Source organism: Fusarium graminearum, chromosome 1, assembly GCF_000240135.3.
Source record: "Fusarium graminearum PH-1 chromosome 1, whole genome shotgun sequence".
NCBI lineage: Eukaryota > Fungi > Ascomycota > Sordariomycetes > Hypocreales > Nectriaceae > Fusarium > Fusarium graminearum.
In genome coordinates, this window is record NC_026474.1 from 4,712,994 (window position 1) to 4,732,399 (window position 19,406).

Genomic DNA, 19,406 nt, shown 5'->3' on the forward strand with positions numbered 1-19,406 from the left:
CGCGTAGCAACATTCCAAATCACATTCTCCTTTCACTAGGATTTATATCCAGGTCGCAGTGGCTTATGGGTGTTGGAAGTTGTCGTCTGTGTAACATCATTAACATGAATCGTGAAATTCCTGGCTATTATTTTGGTGCGTTGTCGTTTGACTGATGAGACTTTCGGGACATTAACTCTCAGACAGACCAAGAGAAGAGGAAGTACTTCAAAATCGAGAAAACACAGACAGCACCATCGTCAGCCGCATGGTCCACAGACGCTGTCAAACGACGCAAGGTTGAAGAGAAAATCCAGAAATCTGTCCAACGCCGAGCACACTTGGTAAGAAACCACATCAAACGCCACTTTATTACCAAAGATACAGTTGCCTCTGCTCTTCTTGCGCGGGAGGTTGGCCTACCATATGCTGCGGAGCGCGGCCGCGGTAAATTAGAAGATGGAGATCTTGGTGCTGCTTCATGGGCAAGTGGCTTGGTAGCTAAAGGCAATGTCCCCTTCGCACCGAGCTTTGCAAGGCAGCGATATCCAAATATGCCATGCTTTTACGTCTCCAGTGAAGATGAAAGGACGGGCTTGGGTGTTGTTTATGCTAGTACGTTTGAGTATCGATCCAGCATATGGGCTGAATGAAGCAACTAACTTGGTGCAAAGCTTTAGACGAGGAAACTCTGGTAGGGAGCTATATTCCTACAGACAAGAATGATTCGTAAGTGCTGAGTTCCCCTGAGCTGCAATGCTTGCTAATGCGACACAACCAGGATCCACTTCTCTCGGGAAGACACCAGATCGTCTGGTAGGGCTCTGTCATTCCGAAATGAGATGGTACGATGTCCTCAGATGTCGTCCATCAAGTACCATCGACCCTCACACAAGATGCTCTTGACCTCTCGTGAGCCGGACCACAGTTGTGGCCTTTACTTATTTTCACCACTGCTGTCAGATCCTGAGGATGTGACTTGCCCGCGATGGCTTCTTGGTGAAAGTACGCTTCGACTCTCCCCGATTGCTACATGGATTTTGCTGATATGAGATAGCGAATCATTACCAAAGGCTATCGGTTCGCCACGGCTTACACGATGAATGGATGGTTCATAGCAGCACACCAGCACCCCCTTCCTCAGATCTTATCTGCGTTCTTGGCTCCAACAACGGTTTGCTGCAAGTACGCTCAAACGAGACGCTTTCGGCCATTGCACCAAGAGTTGCCCCTAAAGCCATGAAACTTCCACAAGAGATATTCGCACAAGATTTCCAAGAAGAGAATCACAATATCTTGCTTGCTGGTGGCCGACAACCCAGGCTTTGGATAACCGACCTTCGTGCGCCACAGCCACAATGGTCTTTTGCTAAACATGCAAGTTCCATCACGCATATAAAGAGCGTCAATCCGTATCAGGTTCTCGTGTCAGGGTTACAGAGCTCAATGGCTCTCTACGATGTACGGTTTCTTTCGCGAAATCCGCGCGCAACAAAACCACTCTTGCACTTCTCAGGATACCGTAATGAGGCACACATCAACATTGGCTGGGACGTATGCCCAGAGTTGAATACCGTAGCTGCAGCACAAGATAACGGGACTATGAAGTTGTTTTCGTTAAGATCAGGACGGCAGCTGCAGTGCGCAGCGGTTGAATCTATTCATGCCGATGCGCCGATCAAGGCGCTGATGTTTCAGAGAATGCCGAGAGAGAGGATGGCAAGTCTCTTTGTTGGTGAAGGCCCCTTGCTGAACAAATTTTCGCTTGGAGCGATGGAGTGGGAAGATGAGTCTTGAAAGACAAACAAGATAACCATGCCATGTCAAGGATAGATCTCAAAGCTAGAAACATAGCTACAAAGACATGGCCCTGAAGCAGAGGTTCAATAAAAGCCTTAGCCAGGGATGTAATCACACCCCCTTTTAGCGCAATTAAGGATTATCTGATCATAATAGGAGCTTCTTTCATTGTAGTTAACGCCTCTTTCATTATGATCAAAGCCGCTTTCATTGTACCTACCTAGCCAGGGGCCTTTTCATTGGTTCAAGCTTCTTCCATTGCAGCCAGAGTTTCTTCCGTTAGTCAAAACGTCTTTCAACATAGCTACTCACTTTCTCAGTAGACCTCTGTAGTAATAATGCTAGGCTTGGTTCTGATGCAATTGCGGGTTACTATATAAGAGCAGGCGCAATCTTGACCAAACATCTGTTATCTCTCCACACAATACTTACAGAAGAGAATTAGTTCTGATCATTTCATCTGCACCACCTCCTTACCGCTTTGCACTACAAGCCCTCATTCAAACAGGAGTATCTTCACTGATACACAACAAGATGAACCACACCGCAAACATCATGGACGGAACAAACCAGGTTAATATGATTCATATCTCGTGGAATAAGCACAGTCGCTAATGAGAAGCAGGAGCACCGTGAGGCTTTCCGATGCAGCAAATGCTTCAAGGTGTTGGCGAGTAAGAAAAATCGTGATAGGCACTATCGAACTGTGCAAGAACGCTCCCTCAAACCATTCAGATGCGCCAAATGTCCCAAGGTGTTTGCGTGTAAAAGAAATCGTGATACACACTATCGAGTCATACACGAACGCCTTTACAACCTCTTCAAATGCGCCGAATGCGCCAAGGTGTTTACGAGTAAAAGACATCACGATATGCACCATCGAGCCGTACACGAAAGCATCCTCAAACCATGCAAAAGCGCCGAATGAGAAAGAAAGCTTGGGACCCGCGGGGCTGTCCTCCAAGACGTCGAAGCTGTGCACAGCCATGAGCATCTGTAATCAGCGGGCATTCATGGTCATTTGTCCAAACATATTGCGGTGAGCTGAAGGATGGTGATTTCTATCAGGGGAGGGGTTTCATTGGAAAGGGAATTTGGATTCCATTAGAGGGAAGTTTGCGATGCAGATTCGAGAGGCAATAGACTGAGTATTCTGAGGTAGCTAAGTTGTGGTTGATTCAGTTTTCTTAATACGTGTAACAGACGCATGGCTCAGAGGACTTCGTGAGAATATTGACAGACATCGCGTTTCTTGAGTTGGACCCTACCCTCTTGTGAGCAGGCATTCATTGCGCAAATATGGTACCTACTATGACTCGTTACTTAGAGTCCGTTTCTTGATTCCCTGTAGCAAGGAGTCTGGAAGTAGTATATGCTCATGTAAGTCGACGGCGGTCTATGTGAGGTGCGATGAAGAGTAGTCCGGTCTTCATTCAGATCGTGTTTCGGAGAGATTTTGAGAAGAACCAATGACCAAATCTCCCAGATAGCATGCTGAACGACTGGTCAGTGGACAAATGTAACAGAACACTAAAGACAACCGGGGCATATCCATTTTTGCATGCTCATGAAACACATCGCTCCAGTCTAGAGCTACTATCTTAGCCATAATGAAGATGCCTCAGAAATTTTGTAAGCATAGTGTCCCTCTGGCGTTTTCTTGATCCTTTCTATCTTAACTATAATTAAATAGACTACCTCGTGGGGATAATGCGACGTTCCCAAGGATACTTTAGCTCATACTTGACTCCCCTCGTCATGCGCCAGATCTTGTGTTGCCCGTTACTGAATATTGTAAGCTGAATTGCCGTTAGCAGTGAGTGCAAGTGAGGGATGTCATTCGGGAGAAAATTGTCTTCGTCGGGCAGATAATTGACACCCTCCATGGAAACTAGGGACTCTTGGTTCCTAGATTGTCTTGCACTGGGGCTGCTTGATGGGAAACCCCAGCAGACATCATGGAAGGCCGAACGATGTTGACGATCACTCATCATGAAGACGCTGATTTGCCCTCACAGAAGAGGTGACTCACCGCGTATCCCATGTCGAGGTCAATGACTCAAAGCTGCTCATTGAAAGAATATATAAGGTGGCTGGAAGAAGACCAGACAAGACTGCTAGCAACGCACGCGAAGAAGCACGATGGGCCTAAGACTGTAGAAAGGAGAAATGACCATTGACAACGACAAAGAGCAGAGCCATATGAACTTCAAAAAAGAAGTGACAAGTCACCATCCAAAAGTATCACAGACCAGTTTTCTTCGGATTTATGCCGAAGTGAAATCCATGTACATTCAGGGCGCTATTGTGTTTTTTTTTTTTTGAATGTCTCTCATGATATAGGGGTGCAGCAGTCAAGATCTGCATATTTGCTGAGATGGCTAAGGGGATGGCAGGAAACTGAAGACCTCCGCTTGGGACATATAAAATAAACAGCCTAAGAGCGGGTTTAAAGTGCCCGGTATAAGGCAACTGTATTATTTTATCCCTGAGGCAAGCAGAATCGAGTCTTGTGTTGCTCCGCGGGATGGTTGTAAGATCAAAGAATGTATAAATTAGTAGAGATACGACAATAATCCACGCGACTGCTTCGCCTGAATACCGATTGATCTTACGAGTTCTCTTATTCTAGCTTTATTCATTCGTTAGGACTCTCTTCGTGTTTGGCCATGGGTAACTGATTACTTCCTTTCCATGGCTTGAAATGCCACACCTAACAAAGAACCCCTGGTAAGAATGACTGCTCACAATATTTCACTTGAGATGGGAAACAATGGAAGAGAATGTTGAATGAAACTTATTGAATATTGACGGGTTTAAATGACTGCTAAATAAAGCAATTAAGGACCCATAACGGTTGTACGAAGAGGGGGCATAGTTAACTCCTTCCCTGACGTTTCTCGTACAGGGCGATTGTCTGTTGAAATGACGCTTCAAACCTTCAAACCAGCATATCGTTCCACATAATAATAGACTGCCGGAAGTAGCTTTCAGTCTTTATGCTTGGTTTACCGGCAATAGACCAAACCCGCTATAGTATCCATAAATCAAATTGCATACTTATATGCAGTAACTGCTTGAGCGTGATGTTAAGACACCAACTTTAAAACCGTCATATAGTGTATCCATAAAGTCTAGCCCAGTAGCTCGCAATCAACAAGGTTCGTAGAGGTCGTCCGCTGGGTCTGAACGCTTAGCTTTGTTAGAAGTCAATGCTAGTTTCACATCTTCTTTGACATCTGTTCAACCCAGTAAAGCTGTAATAATGTAATTATCAATGACACCTTTGTGTATTCTATCGTTCATCGGCAGCATACTATGAGGGTCTGTTGCATTATCCTTTGTACTTGAAAAATCTCCTTTATAACTTGTCATATGATACCTTCCGCTTCCAGGAGTTGAAAGCACAGTCGAACATCATACCTATATACCATTGCATTACCTACCTAGGTAGGTATCCGACATGGCAAACTTATAAGTGCAGTTATATGTGCCTGAATCTTGTCATCTGTTTCCACCTGCAGCAACCTTAACCGACTATTCTACACTGCTATTATCCTTAACCGACTGTTCTACACTGCTATTGTTTGGCAGGCACCGATCGCAAGATGGCTAAACAGCACGAATGCCCGACTTGCCCCAAGGCATTCCAATTAAAGAAAGACTTGAAGAGACATATCTCGTGTGTTCACGAGAAGCGCCAGCCCTTCAAATGTCCCCATTGCCCCAAGTCATTCGGGACAAAGGGCAATATGGCGAAGCATATCCAGATCATCCATGAGCAACGCAAGCCCTTCAAAAGTTCGCATTGCCTCAAGACATTCTCAGACCAGAGCAATTTGACGCAACATATCCGGAGCGTTCACGGAAAACTCAGGCCCTTCAACTGTCCACAATGCGGCGTGTCATTTTCTAAAAAGTGGCGTCTGAACCGCCACTGGCTCAAGTTGCACGCATACGAGGGTTTGCCCAGGCCCTTTCCATGCCCAGATTGCGAAAAGGGGTATGTTTGCAAAAGCGACGTCGATCTGCACTGGGAAATACACCATGCAGAGAAACCCTTGCGCTTCCTCTGCAATATTTGCAAGAAGCCTTTCACGAGCAAACCTAATATGGAAAGGCATGAGCTTCAACATACGCATATCAAGTGTCCGCTCCACTCCTGCTATACATTCTTCAAAACAGCCGAAGAAGCTCTGACGCATGCAGAGGACCCGGACCATCGCTCTGATATGGCTCTTTATCTATGCCCCATTCCCAAGTGTAAGAGAGCGGTGGCCGGGAGATTGCTGCGAGCATGTCGACTGCCAAGTCACTGGCAATACCATGTGGACAACGGCCACGTTTCGTCTAGTGATGTGCCGGATTTCAAGCGCGCAGAAATTCCTCGTTTCTATAGGAACCCCCTGTTCGAGGCTATCTTCAAGCATCAACGCCCAGCCAACATCGACACAATTTCTTCTGCAGATTCAGATTTTAACATGAAAGATCCAGATGATATCACGGATCAAATGGAGATTGACGGCGATGAAGATGAGTACGAGGGAGAGGAGATTTCAGATGATATCGATCATATGGAGATTGACGGCGATAAAGATGACTACGAGGAAGAGGATGACTACGAGGAAGAGGATGACTACGAGGAAGAGGATGACTACGAGGAAGAGGAGGACGCGGATGACTACGAGGAAGAGGTGGATTATCATGATCTAGGCGACATGAGTCCAGTCGACTATTATTCAGGAAGGGGCAACCGACTAGAGGTGAGCACCCTCAAGTCGAACGAGAACATGTGGAGTATGTGTTGCATCAAAACCCTCAATTGATTTGAACTGAAGACTAACCTATTGGAAACAGATGCATTGAAAAACGAGGTGTCTGTAGTTCTGGATGCAAGGGGATATACTTGCATTGGACCAGGCTTGAACCTTCGTCGGGATCTTGTCCAAGAACCATGCCCAGAGCAGGTAGTAATCGACTTGGACACTGCCTCGTTGAAACACTTCAACAAGGGTTCTGATGCTGCTTTCTTGATGCTTCGTACCCGATGCTACAAATGCCATTTCGAGTTTTCCATGCACTAGTTGACCATGCGGCTCAACTCGAAACCGCCCAAGATCGACTTCGGGCCTCTCCGAGAGAAGTTTCTGGGAGTAGTAGCGAAGCCCTGGACTTTGTGGCGCATCGAGTACGAAGACCAGGCCAAGCTGTCGCTTAGTCAAGTGAAGCACACGATGCAGCTTGAGACTCAGAAGCAGCCTATCCCTCGGAAAGTGGTCATCCTGGACTGCGAATACGGTTTCGGATTAAAACTATTGGAGTTCTCTATCGTCGATCGAGAGACGAATGAGGTGTTGATAAACACCTTGATAAGACAGACCGATGTTGAGGCGGACCTTCGCCTTAAACAGTTTCCGCCGAGTGTGCAGAATGCCGACAAACTGAGAAAGGAGAAGATCTTTGCTAATGCAAATACATTGACCCTGATGGATGTCAATCAGGTCGCCAAAGCCCTGCGACGGGTAGGCATCACCCCTGAGACGGTGTTCCTCGTCTGGGCCGTGACCAACTTCGACCTCACGATAGTCAGAGAATTCCTGGAGCGGGGAGGCCATACGGGCATTTTACCCAACGACGACAATTGAATCCCTATGGTCAATTATTTCAAGCATAACATGAAGGAGTTCGGTATGGAGCGTAAACTTTCCAACGTCTTCGAACTCTTATATCCAGGCCATGACCTAATTGGTCATAATCATCGAGCTCTCCCTGACTGTCAGCAGACCATGCTGGTTTTGGATGCCTTCGATGAATTCTGCAAACCAAACGAGGAGCGGAAATCAGAATGGAAGTTAGAGACTCTTGTAGAGAGGTTCAGCGCTGTGGCAGTGCAAGCTACTTCGGTCTCCGCCAAGCGGCGAAGGGCTAGCTCAACGGAGCGAGAGGACGCCGAAGGACCTTCAGGCCCCAAGCGTACGAGACTGTCATCCAAGATGCGATGAGAAACTTTCTTGGGGCTCTTTTCTGAGCAGAGGCAAAACCATCTTGTGCTTATGTGGCACGTTGTTAAGCTTATTTGCTTGTTCGTTTTTTTTTCGGGTTTCCTTAGTTGTACGATTCTTGGAGTTTTTCGATTGAACAAAATATAGACAGGACAGACTCGATGGGAGTGATAGAAGAGTTTATGGAATGCTATTTGCTTTTATTGCGAGAAGTTTAGAACATAAGACTTGATTACTATGAACATAAGGGATAAAAAAAACTTGATTACTTTATGAAAATATAAGCTAATATTTGCTCTTTTTATCTTTATCTCTTACTTTCTAATCCTAACGAAAGACTAATGTAGACAAGGAGGCTTGTAGTAGATACTGATTGAAGTAAGTAGGAAGATATGTAAAGTGCAAAATGAAAAAGATGTTTGATGCACCTATTCTATAATATTCTATGATGTCAGATGTCTCTGATATCTTGACGAATACCTCGTAAAAGGATTTCTTCCTGCAGACATGATCGACCGTGTGATCTCGGAATGCCGTCTGCATATATTAGGCCAGTTCTTGGTTTCAACGAAAAGCCGAATCAAGGTTTGACAATTTATAAGAGCAACGTAACAACACGCGGCCCCAGTTAGGATAAATGAAATAGAAACCATGAATATCGATGTTTGCGGCGTAAGTGGAGGGAGAGACGAAAGGCAAAGAACGAATCTAGGCAAACAGAAGCAGGCAGCGATGCAATCAATAAGAGCCACTAAGGTGGCGACAAAATGCGTTACACTGAAATACAAATATACATAGACATAAGCAGGGAGCGGGTTGAATGGTGGCTGATTGCCTTAATTATGAAATACGATATCAACATGATGCCAAGAAACTTCACACTACATGCAGACAGCTGAACTTGTACAAGAATACATCCGTAGAAAAGTAGGGTAAATAGAACCAAAAGAATCATTACGAACACAGCCAGACTTTCAATTGCGTTGTATTTCAAATTAGATAGCGTTGTCAAGGGATCCCAGTCCACGTCGGTTCGCTACTTAAGTATTATGATATGTATGCTAATGATCGTGTACATACAATCAGGTATGCGTATTCAGTACTACCTAAATTATAACTCTACTGAAGCATATCCCTCAATGTTGATAACTAATGGAAACAATGCAGTAACCAATTTCTTGAATACAAAGGAAAGTGGACACCGTGACACCGTGAACCGGACAAAATAATGTACAAGAAACACCAGGCAAGCAATTGCATAATGTACAAATTGATCTACCCATGCTGTATTAATCTTCGAGGCGGTCCGTCATCGGCTGTCTGAAGTGGACGGCCGCGGAGAAGCAGATTCTTTGAGGTTGAATGTCCCGGTCAGATTAGGGAAGGCCTTGGCAAAGGCATCGCCCAGCTTCCAGTTATCCAAGTTCCGCAGATGGCGTTCAAAGACAGGGTTGATCATAAGTTCGTCGCTCTCCGGATCCTGGAGTAACGTGTCCGTCTCTTCGTAAGGCCAAGAGAGTGAAAGAGTCGTGGTGAACGGGACAAAGAAGTTATCAAAAGGATACAATGTGGGGTTGTGGTCAAGAATAAGGCGCTCTCGCATTTTGGGGAAAGGGATATGATCGAGCCAAGCAGAATGTGAGATGCTAGTCTGGCAGGGAAGTGGCATCATCCACTCTGGGAGGCGATCGTAATTTTCCTGAGTAGGTTCGATCTGCCAGCGCATGACGAGGAACATCATGTAGAGTACCGCCACACGCTCAGGAAGGGTCGAGATGTCGGGAAAAGTGGCGAGAATGTCGGTGAAGACTTTAGAAAGGGGGTGACTGTATGCGCTATTGGCAGGATTGAGGAGTGATGATACAGATGGGTAACGAGGACCAACGACGTCCTGTGTGGGAAGACCATCTGCAGCACGTTGACGGCGCTCACTCAGAAAGTCAAGCAACAAAGAATCGAGGGGACATGTTGGTTGGCAGTTCTTTATGGGAGCTGCAGAGCTGACAGTGTTGGGATCGCTGCGAGGAGGGATTGAACGACCAGCCGTGCTTAAAGCAGGGCTGTAACCAGGACTATGGCTGCTTTCAGGCGTGTGGGCAGCTGACAAACTTTGTTGAGATTGGGCTTGGTGCTGGCATTGATGTTGTTGCTCTTGTGAAGGGTGGCCTGGTTTTCCCTGAGAACCCCAACTTGCTGAACGACTATGCAAGGCGCGCTCCTGATTCACACCTGTCCAGTCGTGCTTCATTGGTGTGTGGTGGAACTGAGGCGTGTCTTGGGCACCGTTAACTCCGTTCTGGATACGATTGACCCGCTGCGAGGGTTCGAGAAGAAACTCTAGCCCAAGTCGTTCAGGGCCCATATCGAGCCCGTGTTGGAGACTACGGCGCTGTTGAGTCAGTTGACTGGCAGCCTGAGTTTCAGTACTGGTTGTGCCACTAGCGGAGGTATGAGAGGAGTGATGGTGTGGGTGTTGCTGTTGCTGTTGCTGTTGCTGTTGCTGCTGTTGGAGTAGATGCCAATGAGCTTGACTGGGAGGCTCATGACTAGGAGGGGATGCAGCACTGCCAGGAGTAGAAACGGCATGTGCGTTGTTATGATGGCTGTTGTGAATACCCAGGGTGGTAGTGTGTTGCACAGGGGGCGCATAGGTCTGAGCAGGTGATACATAAGCCTGCTCGATGGCAGCTATGTCTCTTCGTTAGTCCTGGGCGTATATACAAATAACAGTAAACTTACATTGACCAATGATAGGCTGCAGCATGGCAACGATGCCAGCTAAACGACGTTTTATGTCGGCATTCTCTTGCTCAACAGCCTCCTTGGCGCGAAGGACGCTCTGCAGTTCTTGATATGGCTGCTGGTTGGTGAGCTCCTGGATACGACGCTCAAGAGTATCGATCTGATTCTTCGTACGCTCACGAATGGCTCGTTGAGCTTCGCGGTCTTCGGTGGTGTTAGTAAGGGTGCCCTTGGTTACATTTGTCTTATCAGATGCGATGGGAAGAATGGGGCAAGTCTAAAGATAGAAAGGGATAGACAATAAGAAACCAACAGCTAATCAATGGCAAGGGGTGACAACAAGGGAGAAGAAAATTGATCCGCGTCAGCAGTTGACTGACTCGACAAGCTGATAGGTGGTTGATATGCTAGAAAAGAACAGAAAGCAAACAACAACAAGCAGACAGTGGACTTACCATTCGCTCTCTTCTTAGCCAATTGCTCTGGTGTCAGATTGGCAACTCCCCTACTTCCAGGACCTGACTTTTTCCTCCTTTTGGCACTCTCATCATTGGTAGCCGGAGAAGACGGGTTGACCATGTCGGCATCGCGCTTGAGAGACATGGAATCATCATCGGGGCCGGGACCGGAACCGAGACTTTGGCCAGCAGGACTGTGAACCGTCCCCGGAGTATCGGGGCCAGGGCCAGGGCCGGGACCTTGACCTTGACCGGAGGCCATTGGAGCAGAGCAGAACTAGCCCCCGTCTCGGAGTGGAGTGGTTTGCTTCTCTGAGGGAAGAATACGGAAGACGGAAAGGATGAATAAGACGGATGTATCCCGTACCTGTCGGGTGCCTGAGAGTGTGGGGGTAAAAGAAAAAATAAAGGAAAGACGGGGATGAGTTACTATGGGTATCCACCTTTACTCAAAAGGAAAGTAAAATAAGGTAGTAGGTATCCGTGTCCGTAGGCAGGTACTGACTGACTGACCAAGGCACCTAGCAGACAAAAGGGAAGTAGCAGAATGCTCGGTCTTCTTTCTTTTTTTTCAACCAAAAAAAAAGTTTGCTTTAGTACTGAGGTAGATACTGGGCAGTCTGTTGTGGTAGACGTTGATCGATACGAGACTCAGCGAGTCGGGAACAAGCAATGCATGCAAAGCAAAGCAAAGAGTAGGAGAGAAGAGAGAAACAAAGGGAAATAATACGGGTATGAAAGTTTTCACAGACTTTCTTCACCAATGATATGACTGAAACTGTGGGGGTCCCTTTCTCTCCCTCAACTTGCTCTCTTCCTCTGAGATCTCAACACAACAAGAGCAAGGGTAAGGGGAAGGAAATAGACTCAGCCAGCCAGTTCAGGTCCAGGTCCAGGTCCAGGTTCGGGCCCAGTCCAGTTCAGTCGAGGCGAGACGAGGCGAGGCGGGACCGGATCAGATCTAGCCAAGGCTAAGACAGCCAGCTACAGTAAGATCGCGTCGTCGCGTCGCACGAGTGATCTACTTACTGTACGTACGCATCTGCTGTAGACTACCCGGGTCTGTGGGAACAATTTTGACTGGAAAAAGACAGGTTGGGGTCTTTGGATGGGGGGGGATCGTTGACTCATAAAGCCCGCTGCTGCAAAATGCGACCGAGTCATGGGCCCCCTGACACCCGGGCAATGGAAGGTGGCGGTGGGTACACAGATCTGGTCGGCTCTTGATCATGTGATATCAACAAAATGTATTACTTCCATGGATTTGGGAATAGTTACACCAACAACCAGTTACTCTATTTTAGGGATTGGAAATGCAATTCTGCCTGACAAGATTCATTCATTCAGCTTAGTGAGGGCAGTGAACTACAACCAACACCAGGAGCCCACGCAACGCAGCCTCGTATTTGCTTCAGTCTACTGTTATTGACGACGATCTGTCTCAAGCAATCCACCGCAAGCAAAAACATGTGCACAAGTACAATGTGATTGCAATCACTATAAAGCTGTAAACAATAAAATATTATCCTCTTGCTCCTACTCAATCAATGTTGGCTTCTATCACGAAATGTCCCCCATTCTTTGCCCCATCCTTTTGTGCTTGACCTCATATCTTAAAACTTGTCAGTTCCGTCATCCTAGCCGTACAGCGTTGCCTATATTCAATAAACCCAACATGCGATATCCATGCGCCAAACTCTTATTCCGCCGATGCCCTTGCAAGAGCCTCGTGAAGGTGAGGCGGGAACCGGTATCGAAGCTGGCTGGTGTATGTCGTCAAATCCAGTGTCATCTGCTTCAGTTGGTCCACCATCATGCGCCGAGTTCCCTCGTTGCCGCTGAACTGACCGCTTGTCAGCTGCTCTCGTTGGCGGACACAGCAGATAATGGTCCACATGAGCAGGTTTGGCACGTTGATAGACACAGGCTGTGAGAGACCGGAGAACTTGGAGGCGTACGCTCGGATGGTGCTGCCATCGCCCACCGCGTCCAGGGGTAGAATCTCGAGGCTTCGAATTCTCTGTTCTCCAAGTTAGCATCTTCTCTCTGTCTCCTGTTGTTAGGTTGTAACTTACGTCAAGGCACTGCGCCCATTGTCCGGCTTCCACCAATCCCTTGATGCTGCTCATCTCAAGCAGCACTCGGCAGGCCACCTTGTTCTGATCCTGAATTCTCCTGTAGAACATGGCATCTCGCTCGTACATGCTCATCATAGTCTTGGCCAACTCGACAGGGTCGTCAATTGCTGCCAAGCTAAGACTGCTGCCAGCATCGGCCTCTTGTCCGCCAGCTCGGGGCTTGACAGGCATGAGACGCATAGGGTCCTCGCCAATCTCGAGAGAAACAGCCTCACTCAGCGCGCGACTAACAATGGCGACGACCGTGTCGTATTCGCCTGCGAGGTGGTACAGCAAAACCGAGTCTGTGGTGCGACCGTTCTCGTCCGCGAAGCTGGCGGCTTGAAGAGTGACTGTGTTGACAAAGTCATCCTCGGCGTCAAGGCCAATAAGAGGGCCACGCTCTTCAATAATACCACGGATGCGTCGGCCATCTGGTCGAATATCACCAATCAACTTGCTGAATTCACGTGTCTCAAGTACCAACTCGCGGAGAGCCTCGTGGCACAGGCTGCCGTGTCGCTGGCCAGCCTCACCCTCAAAATCCTGGTTGAGGCAGATAAGTGTCAGGTAGTCAACAGCAGACACGACATCCGCTGCTCTGAAGTCACGGGTGTAGTATCCAATCATGCGGCCAAAGTTGATCTGGGGCAGGTTCTTGGTGCTGTAGCTGCGGAGGTCGTTGGATGGCGACATTGCATCGCTTGGTCGGAGCAGACCGTAAAACTCAAGCGCCAAGCCAAAGTGCACAGCATCGACATATGAAAAGGGGTAGAGATAGGCGATAGCATCCTCGAACATACCCGACAAGATTTGCAGGTAGAAGAACATGCCAAAGCTGCCGTTGCTATCTTCCGAGTTGGCCTTGGGGAAGTGCTTCAGACCAATCTCTCGGATGCTGGACTGCAGTTCAGCCAAGCCATAAGACTCGCCAGCCATTTCGATGGTCTTGTCACCCTCTCTTGCCAGGTTGAACTGAAGCCAAATCCAGTCATTGATATCTGTGTTAAGTCCGTCAAGGTTGCGGTTACCGAGCTCGATACGCCCGATGACCTTGTAACAAGCCATGCGGAAAGGATCGATAGAGTTTTCGGGGGCGTTGCGTGATCGCTGGATGTACTCGTTTGTGCAACGATCCAGGAGCTTTCTATTAGTGAGGCGTCGATCCTCGCTAGCAGCGTAGTTGTTTAAGTATGTAGCAAAGGTCCTATCGATGCCTCGGAACTGGTTGGTATTGTCATTGACATACTTGGCAGCCTCGCTAACGTGACCAGAGCGGAGCAGATAGAAGACAATAGCCCAGACGTATTCACCCTGAACTTGCTGGAGCTCAGTGTTGTCGGGAACCAAGTCTTTTCGTGCAGACCGTAATCGGATATACGCCTTGACCTTGCTGACAATGTCAGGCAAACCGCCAAGCTTCGCCTCATGAGGGTGCTTAGCAATAAGAGACTCGACTTCACGCAAGAACTGCTTCTCTAGGAAACTGTTTGCACCAGTGAGGATACGCTTTCGCATCTCCACCGACTTGGAGGAGTTGGGGTTGTCGTTCAGATACATATCCGCAAACTCACGCTCCTTTGCTGTCGCATGGTTGAGTGTGGTTTCGGCATCAGGGTCCTCACCCACGATCTCCATGACAGCCAGGTATGCCTCCACGACATGGGGCGCATGAGGTTCATGGGACTTTTGCTCGACAGCCGCGAGCTCAGAAAGAATAGGATAAGGTCGCTTGAGCAGACGAGCAGTATTGAGATTGCGAATCTTCTCCGATAGACGTCCCTGTCGCTCACGAAGCACTCTGTCGTCAGACGAGACACGCCCGTCGAGACCTCCAGACTCGGAAGAACGATCGACATCTGAGAAATCGGTCTGATGCGCTCCGATTCGGCTGGGTGTTCCGATGACAGACTTCTGAAGTGTCGATCTACCAAGAACACTGGCCCTGCCAGACTTGGCAGCTAGTGCCTGGCTCTTACGCCTGGAGCGACCGAAAGCACTCTGAGATTCGCGTCCAGTGGTAGAAGATTCTTCGCGGGGTGTGATTCCAAAGTGCTGGTAGATGCGCTTTCGTTGCGCCTCCCATTCCATCGTAACATTATCTTCGAGGAAGTTGTCAAAATCGCGAACCGATCGATCGATTCCGTCGGCAATCATGCTAAGAGTCGTCTTGGTTTGGAGGTTCGAGAGGTATGTTTCGACATCGAGTTCGCTAGGGGCGTAACCATGTGTGGCTCGCTCAGTACGGCCGGGCTGTACATCAAGAAGTCCGAGATCCTTTGCCGCGATACCAGGATCGACGCCGGAGGCTGCGAGAAGGTAGTGGGCCTTTCCGCCGAGAGGTTTGTCGCTAGGCTTGGACTGAAGCTTTCTCAATCGATGTCGCAGGTCGCCCAGACCGAGTTCGAGGCTAGGGAGATCCTCCATGTTCGCTTTTCCGTCAGCTTTCTGGCTTTTGGCAAAGAGACTGTCGAAGTAGGCGCCCGCTGGCTGTGATTGCGCTTGAGTTTGCCCATTGGGAGCCTGGCTGGCGAAAAGGCTGCCGCCCAATGTGCTTGCACCGAAAGTGCTTCCGCCCAGCATGGAAGGCGCGTTCTGTTGAGGTTGTTGCTGCTGCTGTTGCTGCGGCTGGCCGAAGAGTGAGGGCTTCGCAGCTGCCGCGGGTTGCGCTAGGGAGGATCCAAACAGAGAAGGTTTCTGTTGTTGTTGCTGTTGCGGCTGCTGATTGCCAAACAGACCGCCACCTGTAGTTCCGCTTTGCTGAGTCTGCGCCTGCTGTCCAAAGAGTCCAGTAGTACCCGTGGCCGTGCTTGGCTGCTGTGTAGTCGACTGACCAAAGAGGCCACCGCCCGTAGTAGTTCCCGTCTGCTGTTGCTGTTGTTGCGGCTGGCCGAACAAACCACCACCCGTCGCGGGCTTGTTTGCGCCAAGTCCTCCAAACAAGCCACCTCCTGTCGTGCCGCTTTGTTGTTGCTGTTGATTCTGCGCCGGTTGGCCAAACAGACCACCACCAGTGGTTCCGCTCTGCTGATTTTGTGTTGTCGACTGCCCAAATAGTCCTCCGCCTGTTGTGCCACCAGTATTGCCTCCAAACAGCGAGCTGCCGCCCGTGTTGGCACTCTGTCCAAATAGGGACATGGGCGCTGAATAATCGAAGGGTCCTGGGAAAAGTATACGATGGTGGTTCCTCAGGTCGATAGATGACGAGATATCGTGTTGATGGCAGGCGAGCTGTCGTGATGCGTAGATGAGGAAATACAAAAAAAAGCCTGGTCAACAACAGACAAAGTCGGCGCGTGTGTTTCTACAAATTTAGGAGTGGGCCATGACTGGGATGCTTGGAGGTGAAGCTTTGGCCAATCACAGCGAGGATATGCTCCTAGGCAACGCTGTAGTCTGTGTAAATGGTTATTAGGAGAGCTCTACTTCAGCTTTGAGATGCCAAAATCAAAGAAAATATCAAATAAAGACTTCAATTACTCTAATTCATTCACCCTTTTGGTAGTTACTTCGTATCGGCCTATTTACACGCATACGATCAATCATTATTGGCCTTTGTACCAAATTCCCAACGCCCTTAACCTAAACCGAACGCTCATAAAGTTCATATTCCTCAACGCTCATGCACATCAGTTCAGCCTTTAAGCGCCGTTGACAGTACCGTTGACAGTACCGTTGACAGTTCCATTCATGCGTGACTTCTTGGAAGCAGTAGCCTTGTTGATCTTGCTTCGATACTCCTGCTGAGTCTTGCACATGTCCAGGAAGATCTCATACTTGGCATCTAGGAGCGTCTTCTCATCCTCGTTTGTGCTGGGATCAACCAGTCGACCCCGCTTGCTCATGCGATCCATGATGCTCCAAAGAGACTCAGGCTCACTGCCATCCTCCTTGCTGTGGCTCGCTGCTTTTGCGCCCAGCATGGCCGCGCCGTGAACGACAGCAGCATTGACGTATCGTGGGATCAGGACAGGCATACCGCAAGCAGTGGCCAAAAGGTTCATGAGAACAGGGTTTTGGCACTGAGAACCAGACATGAAGATGGATGAAATCTCATGGCCAGAGTTGTTCATCTGCTCGACGATCTGGCGAGTCTGCATAGCGATAAATTCCATCGTGGCATAGTACCACAGGGCCATGTTGTCGGTGCTCTTGTCGCTATCCAACCCGATCATGCTACCCTTCATGTTGGGATCAGCGATGGGGGAGCGGTTACCCCATAGGTCACCGTAGAAGAAGTGATGACGTCCTAAGTAGGAGATCGAAGGAGCATTGTGCTTTTCCTTCATGAGCTCAAGGTGGGTGTTGAGGAAGTCATAGATATGCTTGTCCTCGGCTTTAGCCAGGGCGCAAGTCTCATTATAGGCAGGGTGGATGTCAAGCATGTGTCGCAAAAGCTCTCCAGTTGCAGACTGGCCACCTTCAGCCATCCAGAACTCGGGAAGGAGAACATCGCGGTAGGGGCCCCAAACACCAGGCACAAACACAGGTTCCTTGGAGAGAGCCAAGTGGCATGTTGAGGTTCCGGCGACGGCAGCCAGACGAGTAAAGGCCTGGGCGAGATCATTGTGTGGTACAGCTGCGTTGAGCTCATCGTCGCCAAGGTCGACCTTAGCGCCTACAGTTCCGATCCAGCCTGCATATGCGTCAATGACGCCGCTTCCCACGGGAATGCCCATTGGGAGGCCGAGCTGGTTGGCAGCCAGTCGACTCAAGGTGCCCACAGGCTCTCCAGCACTGACATATGTTCCGTTCTGCGGACATTATGGTTAGCAAGGTGCACTGAGGAATAGCGAATAAAACCAAAGGGAAAAAGTATGAAAAGGCTCACCACCCCGTTGACACCACCCATCTGCTTAAAGTTATCCTTGGTAAGGTCACCTAGACCAATGTCATGGTAAAAGTCCTCCTGCCAACCCTTGACACTGCCGTCAACACCAACAGGAACATAGCCTTGCTTGCAAACAACACTACAGTAGCTGCGAGTCTCGTTGCCAGTAGCCAAGTGGGTAAGAGCATCTGCAAGGTCGTAGAACTTTGCACGCTCAAACACTTCTGGAGGCATATGGTTCTTGAGCCAGAGGACTTTGGGCATCTCCATCTCGATGCTCATCTTTCCACCAACGTACTTGAGGAGCTTGTGGTTGGTGTTGTTAATCTTTTCGGTCTCTTCGACCGGTCGGTGGTCGAGCCACAGGATGACGTTACGGTCGTTTCCATCGTTTGTAAAGTCAGGTCCGGTGACAGGAAGTGGCTCGTCAGTGTCGTGAGTGAAGACGGCAAGAGAGCAGGTGGCGTCGAAGCCAATGCCCTTGATGCTGGAGGGGTTGACCGTGGACTCGCTAACAACACGGCGGACACACTCACAGATGCATTGCCAGATATCTGTGGTGGATTGTTCCTAGGAGAGAGTTAGATGATGTCGGGCATGAAGGATCTCATGTGCAGCGTACGTAGTAGCCAGTCTCAGGCTGCCATAGCTTGATGTTCTCAGAGGCTAGAGCCTTGATATCACCAGTCTCGTCAATGATACAGGCACGAGCAGAGCCGGTACCAACATCGACACCGATGTAGTGATCCTGTGCAAGAGAAGTTAGTTTGGATTCAAAATGTTGACCTGCCACTACCGCAGCCACCACCAACGGCTGGGAGCTGGAGCTTGATTCAATGGCTACATACCAAAATTTGAGGAGGTCTATCCATTGTGAAAGAAGAAGTGGTCAGCCAGGATGTCGATATGATAGAAAGTTGAGAGTATGAGGGAACTCACTCCATGACTTTGATGGGTTTGTGGTTGCTATACATATTAAAAAGATCAAGTCTCGGCGCAAGAGTGACTGCTGTGCTTTATTGCCCGATGGATAAGCTTAGGCTCGTGTCAAAGACAGTCCAAATGGGGAAGACGATGAGGGGAAGAGGTCCGGTGTGAGGCGAGACGAGGCGTCACCCCGCGAAAAAAGCAATCCTAATGATAGAATAGAGTCTGGAACTTTGAGGAGCTGAGGAGGTGGTGTGTGTGTGGGAGCCCAATACAGTAATGGAGTGGTCAGCTAAACGTTGAATGTCTTAGCTATTGGAGGTGTCAGTTTTGCGTAATGCAATGTGCTTTGTAACATAGGTCAAAGAAGACAATATGGTACATATATATATATAGTATTTAGTCCGTCTATCTATTGCATTTATATCTAGGTAGTAACTGAAATCATCAGATGATGTGGAACCGCTGGAAAATAAGCTCGTGGACACTTTTATTATGGACTCTTGTCGTCCGTCTCATCCTGAGAAAAGGCCAGTCATGATGGGAGAGA

General features: G+C 48.6%; 6 protein-coding genes across 6 annotated transcripts; 3 read left to right on the plus strand and 3 right to left on the minus strand.

The window, feature by feature from the left end:
* Positions 1–104: 104 nt before the first annotated feature.
* On the plus strand, positions 105–1,776 carry FGSG_01426 (uncharacterized protein; the record flags this gene model as incomplete). Its single annotated transcript, XM_011318927.1, has 5 exons — positions 105–135; positions 187–594; positions 654–708; positions 761–984; positions 1,037–1,776. 5 exons carry the CDS (start codon positions 105–107, stop codon positions 1,774–1,776), a joined length of 1,458 nt encoding a protein of 485 aa, XP_011317229.1.
* Positions 1,777–6,290: 4,514 nt separating this feature from the next.
* FGSG_11952 (uncharacterized protein) lies at positions 6,291–6,863 on the plus strand (the record flags this gene model as incomplete). Its single annotated transcript, XM_011318928.1, has 2 exons — positions 6,291–6,576; positions 6,637–6,863. 2 exons carry the CDS (start codon positions 6,291–6,293, stop codon positions 6,861–6,863), a joined length of 513 nt encoding a protein of 170 aa, XP_011317230.1.
* A 591-nt stretch (positions 6,864–7,454) lies between these two features.
* FGSG_11953 (uncharacterized protein) lies at positions 7,455–7,781 on the plus strand (the record flags this gene model as incomplete). Its single annotated transcript, XM_011318929.1, has 1 exon — positions 7,455–7,781. One exon carries the CDS (start codon positions 7,455–7,457, stop codon positions 7,779–7,781), a length of 327 nt encoding a protein of 108 aa, XP_011317231.1.
* A 1,309-nt stretch (positions 7,782–9,090) lies between these two features.
* Positions 9,091–11,243, minus strand: FGSG_01428 (uncharacterized protein; the record flags this gene model as incomplete). Its single annotated transcript, XM_011318930.1, has 3 exons — positions 9,091–10,469; positions 10,521–10,727; positions 10,979–11,243. The coding sequence occupies 3 exons, from the start codon at positions 11,241–11,243 to the stop codon at positions 9,091–9,093; spliced, it is 1,851 nt and encodes a 616-aa protein (XP_011317232.1).
* A 1,437-nt stretch (positions 11,244–12,680) lies between these two features.
* On the minus strand, positions 12,681–16,236 carry FGSG_01429 (uncharacterized protein; the record flags this gene model as incomplete). The annotated part of the gene is made up of 2 exons (XM_011318931.1): positions 12,681–13,001; positions 13,057–16,236. The coding sequence occupies 2 exons, from the start codon at positions 16,234–16,236 to the stop codon at positions 12,681–12,683; spliced, it is 3,501 nt and encodes a 1,166-aa protein (XP_011317233.1).
* Positions 16,237–16,557: 321 nt separating this feature from the next.
* Positions 16,558–18,868, minus strand: FGSG_01430 (uncharacterized protein). Its single transcript, XM_011318932.1, has 4 exons — positions 18,778–18,868; positions 18,552–18,677; positions 17,930–18,499; positions 16,558–17,852 (listed from the first exon to the last, which is right to left on the minus strand). Exons 1-4 carry the CDS (start codon positions 18,799–18,801, stop codon positions 16,740–16,742), a joined length of 1,833 nt encoding a protein of 610 aa, XP_011317234.1. The 5' UTR covers positions 18,802–18,868; the 3' UTR covers positions 16,558–16,739.
* Positions 18,869–19,406: the final 538 nt, after the last annotated feature.